This window comes from Liolophura sinensis, chromosome 1, assembly GCF_032854445.1.
Source record: "Liolophura sinensis isolate JHLJ2023 chromosome 1, CUHK_Ljap_v2, whole genome shotgun sequence".
NCBI classification, from domain to species: Eukaryota; Metazoa; Mollusca; class Polyplacophora; order Chitonida; family Chitonidae; genus Liolophura; species Liolophura sinensis.
In genome coordinates this window covers 19,709,777-19,725,765 of record NC_088295.1, presented here as the reverse complement: position 1 = coordinate 19,725,765, position 15,989 = coordinate 19,709,777, and the positions used below count along the sequence as shown (strand labels likewise).

The 15,989-nt window shown below is 37.3% G+C and overlaps 1 protein-coding gene across 1 annotated transcript in view; it reads right to left on the bottom strand.

The window, feature by feature from the left end:
• Positions 1 to 15,989, bottom strand: part of LOC135481033 (BAI1-associated protein 3-like) — a 110,636-nt gene that overhangs the window by 21,263 nt on the left and 73,384 nt on the right. Inside the window, exons 5-16 of the mRNA XM_064760967.1 lie at positions 14,148 to 14,315; positions 11,944 to 12,010; positions 11,334 to 11,595; positions 9,882 to 9,926; positions 6,897 to 7,062; positions 6,322 to 6,525; positions 5,467 to 5,570; positions 4,988 to 5,105; positions 4,024 to 4,148; positions 3,076 to 3,166; positions 2,569 to 2,625; positions 2,007 to 2,104 (exon numbers count right to left, since the gene is read on the bottom strand). Of these exons, the coding sequence (XP_064617037.1) occupies positions 2,007 to 2,104; positions 2,569 to 2,625; positions 3,076 to 3,166; positions 4,024 to 4,148; positions 4,988 to 5,105; positions 5,467 to 5,570; positions 6,322 to 6,525; positions 6,897 to 7,062; positions 9,882 to 9,926; positions 11,334 to 11,595; positions 11,944 to 12,010; positions 14,148 to 14,315 (1,505 nt within the window). The remainder of the gene's footprint in view (positions 1 to 2,006; positions 2,105 to 2,568; positions 2,626 to 3,075; positions 3,167 to 4,023; positions 4,149 to 4,987; positions 5,106 to 5,466; positions 5,571 to 6,321; positions 6,526 to 6,896; positions 7,063 to 9,881; positions 9,927 to 11,333; positions 11,596 to 11,943; positions 12,011 to 14,147; positions 14,316 to 15,989) is intronic.

The window sequence follows — 15,989 nt, the reverse complement described above, 5'->3', positions numbered from 1 at the left end:
TCTATGTATCTAGCTAAAATTATAACTGCATCATATTCAGAGCTGTAGACAGGACAAGAAGTCACACCTGTATAAATAGCGGACACAGGGAAATACCCAATCGTGTTCTGATGGCAGTACTGTCATCTCTGTGTCTATGTGTCTAGCTAAAATTATAACTGCATCATATTCAGAGCTGTAGACAGGACAAAAAGTCACACCTGTATAAATAGCGGACACAGGGAAATACACAATCTGGTCCTGATGGCAGTATTGTCATCTCTGTGTCTATGTGTCTAGCTAAAATTATAACTGCATCATATTCAGAGCTGTAGACAGGACAAGAAGTCACACCTGTATAAATAGCGGACACAGGGAAATACACAATCTGGTTCTGATGGCAGTATTGTCATCTCTGTGTCTATATGTCTAGCTAAAATTATAACTGCATCATATTCAGAGCTGTAGACAGGACAAAAAGTCACACCTGTATAAATAGCGGACACAGGGAAATACACAATCTGGTCCTGATGGCAGTATTGTCATCTCTGTGTCTATGTATCTAGCTAAAATTATAACTGCATCATATTCAGAGCTGTAGACAGGACAAAAAGTCACACCTGTATAAATAGCGGACACAGGGAAATACACAATCTGGTCCTGATGGCAGTATTGTCATCTCTGTGTCTATGTATCTAGCTAAAATTATAACTGCATCATATTCAGAGCTGTAGACAGGACAAGAAGTCACACCTATATAAATAGCGGACACAGGGAAATACACAATCTGGTCCTGATGGCAGTATTGTCGTCTATGTGTCTATGTATCTAGCTAAAATTATAACTGCATCATATTCAGAGCTGTAGACAGGACAAAAAGTCACACCTATATAAATAGCGGACACAGGGAAATACACAATCTGGTTCTGATGGCAGTATTGTCATCTCTGTGTCTATGTGTCTAGCTAAAATTATAACTGCATCATATTCAGAGCTGTAGACAGGACAAGAAGTCACACCTATATAAATAGGGGACACAGGGAAATACACAATCTGGTCCTGATGGCAGTATTGTCATCTCTGTGTCTATGTGTCTAGCTAAAATTATAACTGCATCATATTCAGAGCTGTAGACAGGACAAGAAGTCACACCTATATAAATAGCGGACACAGGGAAATACACAGTCTGGTCCTGATGGCAGTATTGTCGTCTATGTGTCTATGTATCTAGCTAAAATTATAACTGCATCATATTCAGAGCTGTAGACAGGACAAAAAGTCACACCTGTATAAATAGCGGACACAGGGAAATACACAATCTGGTCCTGATGGCAGTATTGTCGTCTATGTGTCTATGTATCTAGCTAAAATTATAACTGCATCATATTCAGAGCTGTAGACAGGACAAGAAGTCACACCTGTATAAATAGCAGACACAGGGAAATACCCAATCGTGTTCTGATGGCAGTATTGTCATCTCTGTGTCTATGTGTCTAGCTAAAATTATAACTGCATCATATTCAGAGCTGTAAACAGGACAAGAAGTCACACCTGTATAAATAGCAGACACAGGGAAATACACAATCTGGTCCTGATGGCAGTATTGTCATCTCTGTGTCTATGTGTCTAGCTAAAATTATAACTGCATCATATTCAGAGCTGTAGACAGGACAAGAAGTCACACCTGTATAAATAGCAGACACAGGGAAATAACCAATCGTGTTCTGATGGCAGTATTGTCATCTCTGTGTCTATGTGTCTAGCTAAAATTATAACTGCATCATATTCAGAGCTGTAAACAGGACAAGAAGTCACACCTGTATAAATAGCGGACACAGGGAAATACACAATCTGGTTCTGATGGCAGTATTGTCATCTCTGTGTCTATGTGTCTAGCTAAAATTATAACTGCATCATATTCAGAGCTGTAGACAGGACAAGAAGTCACACCTGTATAAATAGTGGACACTGGGAAACTGGCAATCTTGATACCATAGCAAACGCTTTCAGTGCCTGGCAGAATTTACCTGTTAAATATTTTGTTATAATAATGCTCTGCCTTGTAGACATCATTGTTGACAATGTTGGTGAGTTCTATCAGGGACTGGATCACATCCTCATCTGTCTACAACATCAGCAACAAACCCCTATTGTAAATCAAGTCAATATTACATGACACAGAATCAATGTTACTAGCTACATGTAGTATTGGTGATCTTCATCAGTGTACAACAAAAATATCCACATGCAGTACTTCTATTCATACTACACATTCGCCCACACATGACAGAATCAATCACAGCTGTAATAAACATGCCTCTGGAGGGTGGTATTCAAAACAGTACGAAAATGAGGGCAACATGTACCAATAAACAAGAAGTAGCTGATTTCAACTGCTCAAAATGTTCGGAACCATGTACCATGGTGATCCACAAAATTGTTAGGCTAGTATGTATATAAATCCAACATCACAGGAAATTACATGGCCCTATGGCACATTTTAATATAGGTATTAATCACACTACATTAGTAGTCGTTGCACTAGTGGGCATTCAGTTATCCAAAAACGTAAGTGATGTGGATCCTTACCCTGGCTTGAGCCTTGGAGATGGCATGCATCCTCTCATACCATTCAAGAGTACCTTTCTGTAAAAAGTAAATACCCAACTGAATCAGTCCTAGAAACCTACATATAGGTCGGTATCATTAGCTCTTATACAAGGACGATGGAGACTTACATAACAGAATGTACTTAGTATTCTATATACATATATAAGTCTTTTCTACATTTTAGAAGGGAACATTCCGCTAATATTGGTTTGTCAGAAAACATAACATTTCCAAGCAATTTATTTCCATGACATAAATACCTCTATTCTGTTGCTTTAAGCAAACATACACAAATATCTTTGAAGAATCTAGAAGTGAAAGAATCTAAAAGTGAGGAAAACCCAGAAAGTGTTTAAAGCATTGGCTAAGTCAAAATAGGAATGTACATTTACAAGTGGATCAGGGGGGAATAACTCCATAAACAGGGATGCATTCTGCCAATCTTTAAATGTGAACATAATTTTATTTTTTAGAGATCATGTGTACCTTGACGGCATAATTAATCTCTGCGTACAATTCTTTTTGAAATGGACAGCATCTTTTGAACACTTTAAGTTTGTATATTTTGGATAAACATCTGTAACAGAAAGCACAATGAGAAATTGTATCAAAACGGGTTAAATGTATCAAGACTACCTACAATATTAAACATCCGTTCAACATTAGACATGTGTAATCTGATTTATTTGTTGGCAAATGTAGGCTTTAATATTTTCTAGATAATCACCTGATTTAAATCATAATATTCCATAATATGATTAAGATAACTACATTACAGTGATGTTATCGAAATGACAATATTTCTTAAAGTAAAAGAAAGCTAAAACACAAAGTATGTTTCATCATAAAGACAAATGAAAACAATGCAAAAAAATACTTTCATTTAATTTTTTCAGATTTTTTGGAGAGGGTGTTTGAAATATTTGAAAACTATGGTGGGCATTATGAGCCATGCTGACAGTAGCGAGGAACTCTGACGTCACATCATGTTTTTCCCCCTGATGTTCACCAGAAGGAAGGCATTATGGAGAACATTATTTCAGTAATGTTTCACTTATGGATAAAATCAGTTATTCAAACATTCAGCGTCATGATTAGAGGGGGATAAACATCCTGTGATGTCAGAGTTCCTAACCTCTGATAGTATGATCCATAAAGCCCACCTTAGAAGTCAATGTTTGAGTGCCTTTAACTCTCCTCACAAAAATCTAAAAAAATAAATTAAAGGAGGTCTTTTCCGTTAATATGATCAAGATAATTACCTTACAGTGAAGCTACTTAATTGATTATATTCTTTAACATGATCAAAGATAAATACATTACAGTGAAACTATTCAAATTACTATGGATTTTATCTGCAACATTTCAATTCAAAAACCTTTTTTTTCAGAGAACGTTTGATATGCAAGATTAATGAAGGATGGAATGCCTTACTGTACAATATATTCTAGTCTACGGTAAGCGGCTTTGTTGGCGGGAGGGAAAATATCTCGGATTTTGCGGATGAGATTGAGGCAAAACTCTATGAAAATGTTGAATGATTCTGCAAGAGATTCCTCCTGTGGATAGAACAATTTGACTGGATTAGAACATTGCTTTGATTTTCAGCATTAAAACAGTATTATAACCATGTGGTAACTCCTGAACTAGTCTACTAAGGATAACACAAAGTTTGCTCACTGGCCTCTTGTTGGCACATGAAGCTTGAAGAAAAAACTGACCTGTTTTTACAAAAACAATTTATTCACCACAAAATTGACTTTCCACAAAATTTTAATGATTTCTTTGTGAAGGCAATAAATTAACAATGAATTGCATGTTTTTTTAAGACTCTGAATTGAAGACAGCAGTGGCACACAATACTGAAGGCATTACTCATACTGAATTCATCATTTTGAGTGTGATTTATCATGCACAGCCTAGGGTAACCATCACAAATTGCAAACTCGCTGACATGAAGACCTTGCTATGCAAGTATAAAGCTTATAGTCTTCAACCCTTATTACTGATAATAAGTACTGTACAAGAAACCAGCAGAATGATCTTGGAAAAAAAACACTTCAGGTTCAAGTAATCATGTTAAAATTACATCTACCTTAAATCCTCAACAAATTCCAACCACAGACAAAGAGCATGTTTTGGAACGTTACAGAAATCTTATCTGGTGTATACACGTCATTGTATAATGTCCATGAGTACATATATGCCCCTGGCTGACCAACACATTTTAGTCTTCAAAATCTTCTGAATTACCTTTTGAAACAGCAGTAAACTAAAGTTATGTTAGACTTTACTGGTCCAAATGTACTCAGCATCAAGGGATATTAAGATGGTGCTGATCTTTGGACACTCAGATTCTATACCCTGGAGGTAAAGCTAAGACCACTCGATGACCCACCTCATCTCGGGACAGTGAGCCGGGTACCCAGATCTCCTCTAACTCTTCTAACAACTTCAACAGAAAGGCGTAGTCAAATGGGTGTTCCATGTGCTTCCTACTGTATGCCACCCAGCGACTGAAAAATACAAATGGTCTGAATACTAAATGTCTATGTCAGTCAACAATACCTATGATGGTATACTGAATTTAAAAATGGTCGGTGACACTTACTGGATATTGTGCACTTATTTTTTAATACCATGAACAGTGCTGAATTAATACATTTATTATTCTCATATCTGCAAATAGTTCTCTCAGAAAAATGTCAAATATTACAAGGTATATTGTATGGGGCCAGCTGAGTAATAGCCCCCCCCCCCCCCCCCCGAAACAAACAATTACTGTGTTTTGAAATCAATCCATTTTTATCACTATAGCCATTTTCCTACTGAACAATAACTAAGCTTCCACTGTGTGTTGTATTAGGCTGTACTGACCAGACGGCCTGTTGTATGTTTGTGACGTCACCCTGTATGGCATGCTGATGGAGGATGGTGAGGGCAGCCTGGGGTAAATTCCCACTCCACTTGTAACTCGCATCCTGACCAAAAACACAAACACATCACACATTTAGTCATCTATTTATTTACTGAATTGGTGTTTAAGACAGGCAGTGTTACATATGTGTTTTTTGCTCCTTCTCTTTCCAAGAATTGATCATGAAGCTATAATCCTATATTCCAGGAATTGATGATCCCAAATGAATTATTCCAGTTAAAGAACCCACATAAATGAACAACCTCAATCAGTTCTCTGAAAATTAGCTGCATTGCAGGCCTTTTACATAAGCCTGAAAAATGTAAGCCTGAATACTTCTCACATCTTGTATCCTCTTACTGGTATAGAGTCTTATTTTGTAGCCAGTCATTTGAGAGTGTATGTATATACTGAGCAAAGACTCGTGGATATCACCCAAGCTCTGCTCAGTTTCCTCCCACCATAATGTTGGTCACTGTGAAATATTCTTGAGTATGGTGTGAAACACCAATCAAACAAATAAATAAATTCATAGGCATACATGTAATTCCCATATTCAATGACTGCTTCGAGGGGCAAGGACTGCCATGTTATCAATATTTCACTGGCAGTCATATGGTGAGTCAAAGAGGAAGCTGAAAAGATTACATCCTGACAAGACATTTGCTCACCATCAAACAAAAGAAGTGTTAATAATTCATCACTTTTAGATGCATGATTTGTTACCTGGAAAACTGCAGTATCCTTAACAAGACTGACATGCAAGGAGCTGGCTCAATGTACTTGAAATGCATTTCTCAGAGACTCCCACTTACCCGGAACTTTCTCTGCTCATGCTGTATGAAGATACACATAAGGTCCTCGTGCTGCTTGACATCAGTCCAGTTGTCATCCTCGGGAATTCCCCGATCCTCCCGAGTAGCCAGGCTAAGCTGTAGGCAAATCTCCCCCTGAATCTTTGAGCGTGATGTCCGCCCCTCCAGGGGATACCACTTTAGCATGCCTGTTGATGGCACATCCTGAAACCAGAACGTACAGTTTATGTGCATAACATATATTAAATACCAGGATTTCCTTCACAGATAAGCGGTGCTATTCACAAGGTTAGATATCATTTTGGATATTACTTTTTGGTTATTTCACACCCAGACGTCACAACATCCAAAACGAAACAATTACGATTTATTTATGGGTGGAGGAAACTGGATTGCCTAGGGTAAACCAATGACCTCTGGCAATTTGCTGATAAACTTTTCATCATGTGATGTACAGGTTTCTAAAAAACAGGAGGAAGCACAACATACGAAGCACGACAAAATGTTAAAAGTCACTGAAAGAAGGGAATGAAAATAAATGCTACAAATATTTCTTTTGCTCGACAGCAACTCACATGAAGAGGGACATTGACACAGCCCAGAAAGTCATCTACGCTGCCACTACTGCGGGTGCGAGCGGACTGGGCCACCTGCTTGAAGAACCGTCCCAAGCCACGGAAACTGGCCACCTCATTCAGCTTCTTAGCAGCATCAAACACCGAGGACTCGTCATCATGATCCCTGTGGTGTAATGGTGTAGGTGGCGTAAACAAAATATGGAAATCTGCACACATATTAATGTTGGATAATTTGTCTAAGAAAATTATATCTATCTTCTTTTCCAACGCTTTCTCCACTTAAAAGATGGCGAGTAAGTTCTATAGGTGGAGGAAACTGGAGAGTCTGAGATAAACCACTGGCTTTTGGCAAGTTACTGTAGATCTTTCCCATTTGTGATGTACTGAGTGTGATGCTCTGAATCCCACTCATGGAAAACTAGTGGTCTTTAACATACGTAAGACTTCGCAAACTGTGCACGGGCACTGCTGAATGCTTTCTGTGACACATGCCCTACAAACATAGAATGTAATATTCTGGGCAGAATATTATACAAGACAATATTTATCTGGCTGGAAATCACAGAAGAATGATGAGTTAGACACTACAATATTTGTCTTCTTCAGAATACGGTTATGTAAGACTTCACATTTTACGCTGATAACAGGAAAATTTTACATCAGTATATGAGAGTAAAAAGTTAATTTAAATTAATATTTTAAATTTAAAGTACACATAATGTTACAGTTCATCATACAGTTTAGAATTTTGCTGTGAAAATGAAGATAATGCCCACACTATAGAACATCAAAGATGTAACAAATCCAACCTTCTGGGCAGGGCTTACAGATCCCTTGGATGTATCATGCTACATCTATTTGAAGGAGGTATTTTAAAAAAGCCTGCATTGCTTAATTCTATCAAAGCTGAGTTTCTTGTATCACAGCTAGCATTTAGACTGCAAGACTGTTGAGGTAGATATAGACTGGATCCTAAACTCCCGAACACATTCATAATCAACAATGTATACGCTAGCCAGGGCAGAGCAACACACTTCAAAAGATAGTCCACAGCAGAATTCTCTGCTACACTGGTCATTACAAAACATACCTGTTGCTAAGACCAATAACTCGAAGATCAAAGCAGAAAATCATTAATCAACAACAGCACACAGCGCCGTTCACTTTGTTTAGTTTCGAGAACTCTTTCATGCCTCAGATGTATTCACAAGTTAATGGAATCAATATCTTAAGTTTTACACGTCTGATGATTTAATACATATTTCTCAGACATAAACATGTTCTTACAATGTGCCAACAAATACACACACATGCACATACCACTGGACAAAGACAACATAGTTCATTTTTTAAAAAAATTCAAAACACCAATACATAAAAGATCTTTGCGCAACCTCTTCAACTTAAATTTTTTTTCTTTATGACTTCAATTGTGAGATACATGTATGTTTTTAATGACACTAAATTTCAGTAATGCTTTAATGCTATATGATTATTATTCCCTCTGGCATTTAGCACACAAGCAATCAGGATTAATCATTAATGGGATGATATCCAAAAGTCAACATGCTTTATGGTACTAAATAAAACAGGATGGGCTGGCAGCTATTTGGAGGTGAGGGCTACTATCAGACAGATGAAAAAAAAAAAAAAAGAAAAAAAAAAGGAACAGAACCCCCCCCCCCCCCTACTCCCCCACCCCAAAAAACAGACCGCTGTATGCATCTGCTAAACAGTCTATAATTCCATTCAACTGTTATCTTAAACAATCAGCTTCTATTAAATGCGATTAGACAACACAGATGGATCATGCTCTCACAAGCATAAATGTTGGCAGTTGCTATGGATACAGCATGGTTACATCAACCGCCGGAGTGGAGAGTGGATTAGGTAACAAACTACAGATATAACAGTCAAGATTAACTTGTAGGACTGCAGATCTACCTGGAGGATACTCTTATGGACAACACAATATAAGTGATTATAAACTAATATTTGAGGAGGGAGCTTTGCCAGTGATATTCTGCTGATAAAGTAGTTACACAGCGGAGCAGCCAGAGCTTTCCAGCGCCTAAAGAGAATCCATTCAACTGTAATAATTTCCGCACCATGTGACAACATGGTCTGGCTTGTTTTTTCTCCTCTCTCTTCTGCCAGATGACTGTATATTTGCAACTAGATTTCTTGACACGAAAATCTCCTGAGGATATGAACAGCAGACTGGGATGAATGTAGATATATTCTCATCAGTGTAGTCAATACAGTATACATGTGGTCACCATAACCCACATGGTGACTGCTTCTAAGGGCAAGCAAACCTTTAAATTTTCTATTTTATAAATCATAAATTATTAAGGCTTAAATAATTGAATATGCCCATGCAATTCTCGAGTATCTGTATACGTATTCTGACATACATGTAATTATGGTGAGTATTAGCAAAACGACCACGTAATTCTCGAGTACCTGTATATGTATTCTGACATACATGTAATTACGGTGAGTATTAGCAAAACAACCACGTAATTCTCGAGTACCTGTATATGTATCCTGACATACATGTAATTACGGTGAGTATTAGCAAAATAACCACGTAATTCTCGAGTACCTGTATATGTATTCTGACATACATGTAATTACGGTGAGTATTAGCAAAACAACCACGTAATTCTCGAGTACCTGTATACGTATTCTGACATACATGTAATTACGGTGAGTATTAGCAAAACAACCACGTAATTCTCGAGTACCTGTATATGTATTCTGACATACATGTAATTACGGTGAGTATTAGCAAAACAACCACGTAATTCTCGAGTACCTGTATACGTATTCTGACATACATGTAATTATGGTGAGTATTAGCAAAACGACCACGTAATTCTCGAGTACCTGTATATGTATTCTGACATACATGTAATTACAGTGAGTATTAGCAAAACAACCATGTAATAAGAGCATTTACAGCAATAAAACACTTACCAAATATCCAGATGTAATCTGTCAGTATATACATCATCAAGGTCACTGAAAGTAGAGGGTAAGTTGTTTTATATCATTAAATGATATAATTTTATATCATTTTTAGTTTTTTATAAGGCTCACTTTCATGACTGAAATAATGAAACTTGGACTAACTTAAAACTCTACATGCAGCAATCTTTAATTCTCATTTTTTGTTACTACCACACCTACAATTCCTAACTTTCTTCCTGTAAAGTGTTCATGGTGGGGCTGTAAATCCTCCTTCCCATGAGAAGGTGATTTTGTTTGACCAATAATCTAAACTTCTTGTTCTACACAGAGCTTAAGGTGTTATACACTCATATTCTATTACAACTTCAAAACTCTAAATTGAAGCATACAATTCAAGGTATTAGAATACAATAATACTAATCTGAACTTCATATTCCATACAGGGTCTAAGTGATATTGTTATGCTCATGATATGAACTTCTTGTTCAACACAGAATTCAAGGTGTTAGACTTCATACTAACAATCTGAACTTCACATTCCATACAGGGTCTAAGTGATATTGTTATGCTCATGATCTGAACTTCTCGTTCAACACAGAATTCAAGGTGTTAGACTTCATACTAACAATCTGAACTTCACATTCCATACAGGGTCTAAGTGATATTGTTATGCTCATAATCTGAACTTCTTGTTCAACACAGAATTCAAGGTGTTAGACTTCATACTAACAATCTGAACTTCACATTCCATACAGGGTCTAAGTGATATTGTTATGCTCATGATCTGAACTTCTTGTTCAACACAGAATTCAAGGTGTTAGACTTCATACTAACAATCTGAACTTCACATTCCATACAGGGTCTAAGTGATATTGTTATGCTCATAATCTGAGCTTCTTCTTCAACACAGAATTCAAGGTGTTAGACTTCATACTAACAATCTGAACTTCACATTCCATACAGGGTCTAAGTGATATTGTTATGCTCATGATCTGAACTTCTCGTTCAACACAGAATTCAAGGTGTTAGACTTCATACTAACAATCTGAACTTCACATTCCATACAGGGTCTAAGTGATATTGTTATGCTCATAATCTGAGCTTCTTGTTCAACACAGAATTCAAGGTGTTAGACTTCATACTAACAATCTGAACTTCACATTCCATACAGGGTCTAAGTGATATTGTTATGCTCATAATCTGAGCTTCTTGTTCAACACAGAATTCAAGGTGTTAGACTTCATACTAACAATCTGAACTTCACATTCCATACAGGGTCTAAGTGATATTGTTATGCTCATAATCTGAGCTTCTTGTTCAACACAGAATTCAAGGTGTTAGACTTCATACTAACAATCTGAACTTCACATTCCACACAGGGTCTAAGTGATATTGTTATGCTCATAATCTGAGCTTCTTGTTCAACACAGAATTCAAGGTGTTAGACTTCATACTAACAATCTGAACTTCTCGTTCCACACAGGGTTCAAAGTGTTGTTCTTCACACTGGTTGTCTTGATCAACTTGGCAGGTAACATGTCCCTCACAGCATGAGTTTTGTCTTTCTTTTTCTTCAAACTTTGTGAAAACTTTTTCAATGGGCCTTTCTTTTCCTTCTCCTTGGATTTGGCAGAATCTTCGTCTGAGGAGATGGCATTCATGGCGTCCTCTGGGACTTTGCCAGGCATAATTCCCAGCATGCAATAGGGGTCGCTGAAACCTGAGAACAGAATCATCGGTGGAACTGCAATAAAAGCTTCTGTTGACAGTGATCCTGAACATCAGAACCATAAAAATTTACTCTTTAGGTCCAATTTTAGGAAATCAGGAAGAGCTTTATGGAAGTTTAGAATGTAAAATAAAACGTCACAATAAACTTGGTGAAATTTAAAGAGCTCTTTACTGTGCAATGAGGTTCAAATAATTGCAAATGATTTCTGTTGTTTCTTTTACGGGTTTGAAATTTTTATTCTAATTTTTTAAATCACAAACTAAATCACTGAGTTAAAACATTGGAATACACCCGGGGATCTTAACAGGAACATCCAAGGTTCTCTAGCACACCCACCATCTGCATCCTTGGCTTCCAGACCCCGAGCCTCCACCACACAAATGTTGATGATCAAGATTGGCGGCTGCATTAACAGAAACGCTCATTTCATTGCTATTTTTACACTGTACTCAAGAACACTTCACTTATGCAAAGCAAATTAAGTATATAGTGAAGACAAGTCATACAGAAAACCAGCACACCTCAGCAGGACTCTGACAAAAAGCCACCAATGAAGCAGTGGAAGGTGTGTTGTAACACTCAATTAACCTCAATTGTCAAGTAATCATTACATATCACAGCCAAATAGGGGTCTTCATGGAAATAAATTCATAGAAAATAAAACATATTTCAGGCAGAAAGATTAATAATTTTTTCACTAGAATGACGTCCATGATATGACTCGTTTTATCTACAGAATGACTCAGAGGCATCTGCAACAAAGTTTTACACTTTCTAACTCCTGCAGCCTCTGAAGCAAACAGATTCACATGCCCGAACTGGAAAGAAGGTTCACAAGCCTTTATTCATACAATGTATTATGACACCAGCAAGACAGTCTTATAACAGAATGTGTTATGCTGATAATGTAATCCTGTTTTTTTTTGCTTTTTTTTGTTTTGTTGTCCCCTAGGGTTAGAACACAAACAAATGCCCAGATCATAAAAATCATTAATTGTTTGTAAAGATGAATTTAATAAGTGATAAAATTATCATTTCATGTTTAATTTCAGATGTTTCACTCAGTTATAATATGCCAGATTTGCTTTGTATTTTAATCTGTGGACAAACATTCCAGCAATACTCTGGAGAATCAAATGAGCTTCCCTTGTGTTTTCTATGCAGTCTACAACAACTCCTAAGAAAATGTAGAAACAGCCATTACTAACATTTATCATCTAAATGACATAACCTTATTGGTTTAGCACAAACATTCCAATGACTTCTACATATATATCCTTACTTTATGTAACTTCTAGATTTAGGATAAACAAGGTGCAGAAACATGTAATACACTTTATTGAACACACAAATATGCTCACCTGTAGGAGCCACGTGAATGCAAAACTTCAGTTCCTTACAAACCAGACTAAAACACTTACCTGAACATGGATTCTAACATTCACAAGAGAAGTGAATTTCAGGAGTTTGGTAATTTACAGTTAATAACACACAATCATGGAGGCTATCAAGAATGGAACATCCCCCTTTAGTTGTTGTGCTTTACACATATGCAAAACCTTAGCTCAATACACACAGTAGTTTTAGAATTACCACCAGTAACATTACTTCAACATTGATTGTATTTATTTATTTATTTGATTGGTGTTTTACGCCATACTAAAAAATATTTCATTTATACGATGGCGGCCAGCATTATAGCGGGAGGAAACCGGTCAGAGCCTGGGTGAAACCCACAACCATCCGCAGGTTGCTGGAATATCTTCCCACGCATGGCTTGAGAGGAAGCCAGCATGAGCTGGACTTGAACTCACAGCGACCGCATTGGTGAGAGGTTCCTGTGTCATTACACTGCGCTAATGCGCTAACCAACTGAGCCACAGAGGCCCTAACATTAATTGTATTATGCAACACACACTAAGGAATACTCCCTCAAGTTATTGTGTTTTACATGTATCCAAAACTTCAGCATAGTACATGGGACTATGTGAAGTACTTTTTGAGATACAACCCCTAAAATTTACCTTAACATTGTTTTCACTGTTAATGGATGCTGACGCTTAGGATAGGATATTAGCAATTAGCAAAAAAGCAAAAAATGTCATAAAATGCAAACAATAACTGAAAAATGTCATGAACTTAAGCATTTGATATCAAAAGATGAAGTTGGCAAATATGACTTGCCTGTCACTATAGCTAATGAATACATAACGGCAGTTAAAAGTGCACCTTTACTACAGTTTTCTTTACTGTTCATGCATCAATCATTTGATCCCAAGCATGAACATATCTGTGATTACTCCAGGGACACACGGAGATCCTGGTTGGAGGTAACAATTTCCTCCAAAAGAAATTCTCACAGAAATCTTGTACGAGGACAGGGATCAATTAGAATGAAGTGAACACAAAGTTTCCATAAAGCCACACTTGAATCTCATCTGTTTTGCCATTCGTCTTACATTTCACCTTATTATCAGCCTTGTGGGACACACAAATGGTCACATTTGGAGTTTCCAAGATTGTAAAAATGCCAAGCTTACCTTTTCTTCCGTGGCCTTGGCCAGCAGGCGGGCATGGTCCTCAGGGTTAACCCCAAATGCCTCCTGTGCATACTGGTACAGGTCTTGAATGTATGGCAGATGGCCACCAGTGGTTGTGCCTATCTTATGTTTGATCGTGTACAAGACTTCAATGTATAGCAGTTCAAACTGAAACAAATGCATAAAGGATCTGATATCAACATTTAAAAGAACTGAAGCCCACTTTTATACAAAACACTAAACCTGACATTTCTGGATTGTTATAAAGGATATCCTTCAATGAATATGTCTGATTGTATGAATACTGATTTAGGAGACTTGGATGATATTTATTTATATGACTGGTTTTTAATGTGTTATTCAAGAATATTTCACTTTTATGATCACAATTAGGTTTATGGCTGCACACAATGTAATGACCTAGTCTAAGAGTACACCACTGGGTCCCTTGCCAGGTACCTGTTACACCTGTAAAAATGTACAAGTCCACGCACTGAGTTCTATTCTACGAACTGTACAAGATTCCCACATGGTACACAGGTAGAGTGTGACGAAATACCTCATTTCTCATCTTGTAAAGAATCGGCTGCTACTAGAGAATTTAAGTTACTAAAGGAAAGCATGTGTTAAATGTGTATATAGCAGCAATTGTTAACATATGCTCACTGTAACATGATGGGTAACATGGAATGAAATAAATGAATAAGCTACTTTTGACTGGAAATACATTTAACACCTGTTAACTGTAGCGGTATAAAACAATACATTGAATCACTTATCTACACATAATAAAATCCTGAGTCCAAGCAGGAGCCAGTTTTTTTTACAGGGGGATTTCTAAGTGATTGTGGGTTAACCACTTGTGTAGTATTGACTGGATCAACAGTTACATTATCTCCCTCTCCACTGACAGAAGCTACTGCTTCATAGAACAGGGAAATATACTCCTGGTTCGATTTCTGACCATTGGCCATGACATACATGTGTGGGCCAATCTGTTTCCAAGTTGTAGTAGGAGAAGTGTATTTACTTTTGCCTTTCCTAACTGACCATGGTTTCTTAATTCGCACAGGATCACCAGGTGCAAATTTTCTGGACTTAGCACGGTTACGTTTGTCATGAGTATGTTTAGCTTGAGTCTGACGTTTCTCAACTCGCTGCTCGATGTTGACTGGAATAAATGGACTAGGAGAGGTTGTCAAGCCAACAATATCCAGTAGCCTTCTCATATGTCTACCTTGTAAAATGAAGAACGGTGATACTCTGTTAGTAGAATGTCACGTAGCTCAGTAAGGAGCAAGAAATTCTCTCAGGGCAGATTTGACCAGGCCTTTCTCAATTCGAGCAACTTGAATAGTTTCACTGAGAATTCGATCAAAATGTTCGACTTCACTATTTTGGGGTGGTAAACAGTTGAATATCTGTACTTTATATTCCGAGCTCGAAGGAATTCTTCCAATTCATGCAATACTTGCTGCGAACCTGTATCTAAAACGATCTTGTCACCGTTACCTTCCCAACTCAAAATAGCTGTTAAAACTAATTACAGTTTTAGTGGTAATGTAGGAAACAAACACAACTTCTAGTCATTTGCCACGGTAATTGATCAATGAAATAAAAACTTTTCTGAAATAGGTGCAGAATAATCTGGGCCAACAAAATCTATTCCCAGCTTTTGCCAAGGACGCTCAAACAGGGGAACTGGTTGCATGGGGGTAAGGGAACTGGTTGCATAGGGGCAACTCTTGTACCAGCAGATTCATCAGATAGCTGACATGTAGAGCAACTTTTCACTAATTCTGTAATTTGTTGGCCCATTTTTGGCCACCAATAAAGATTGCA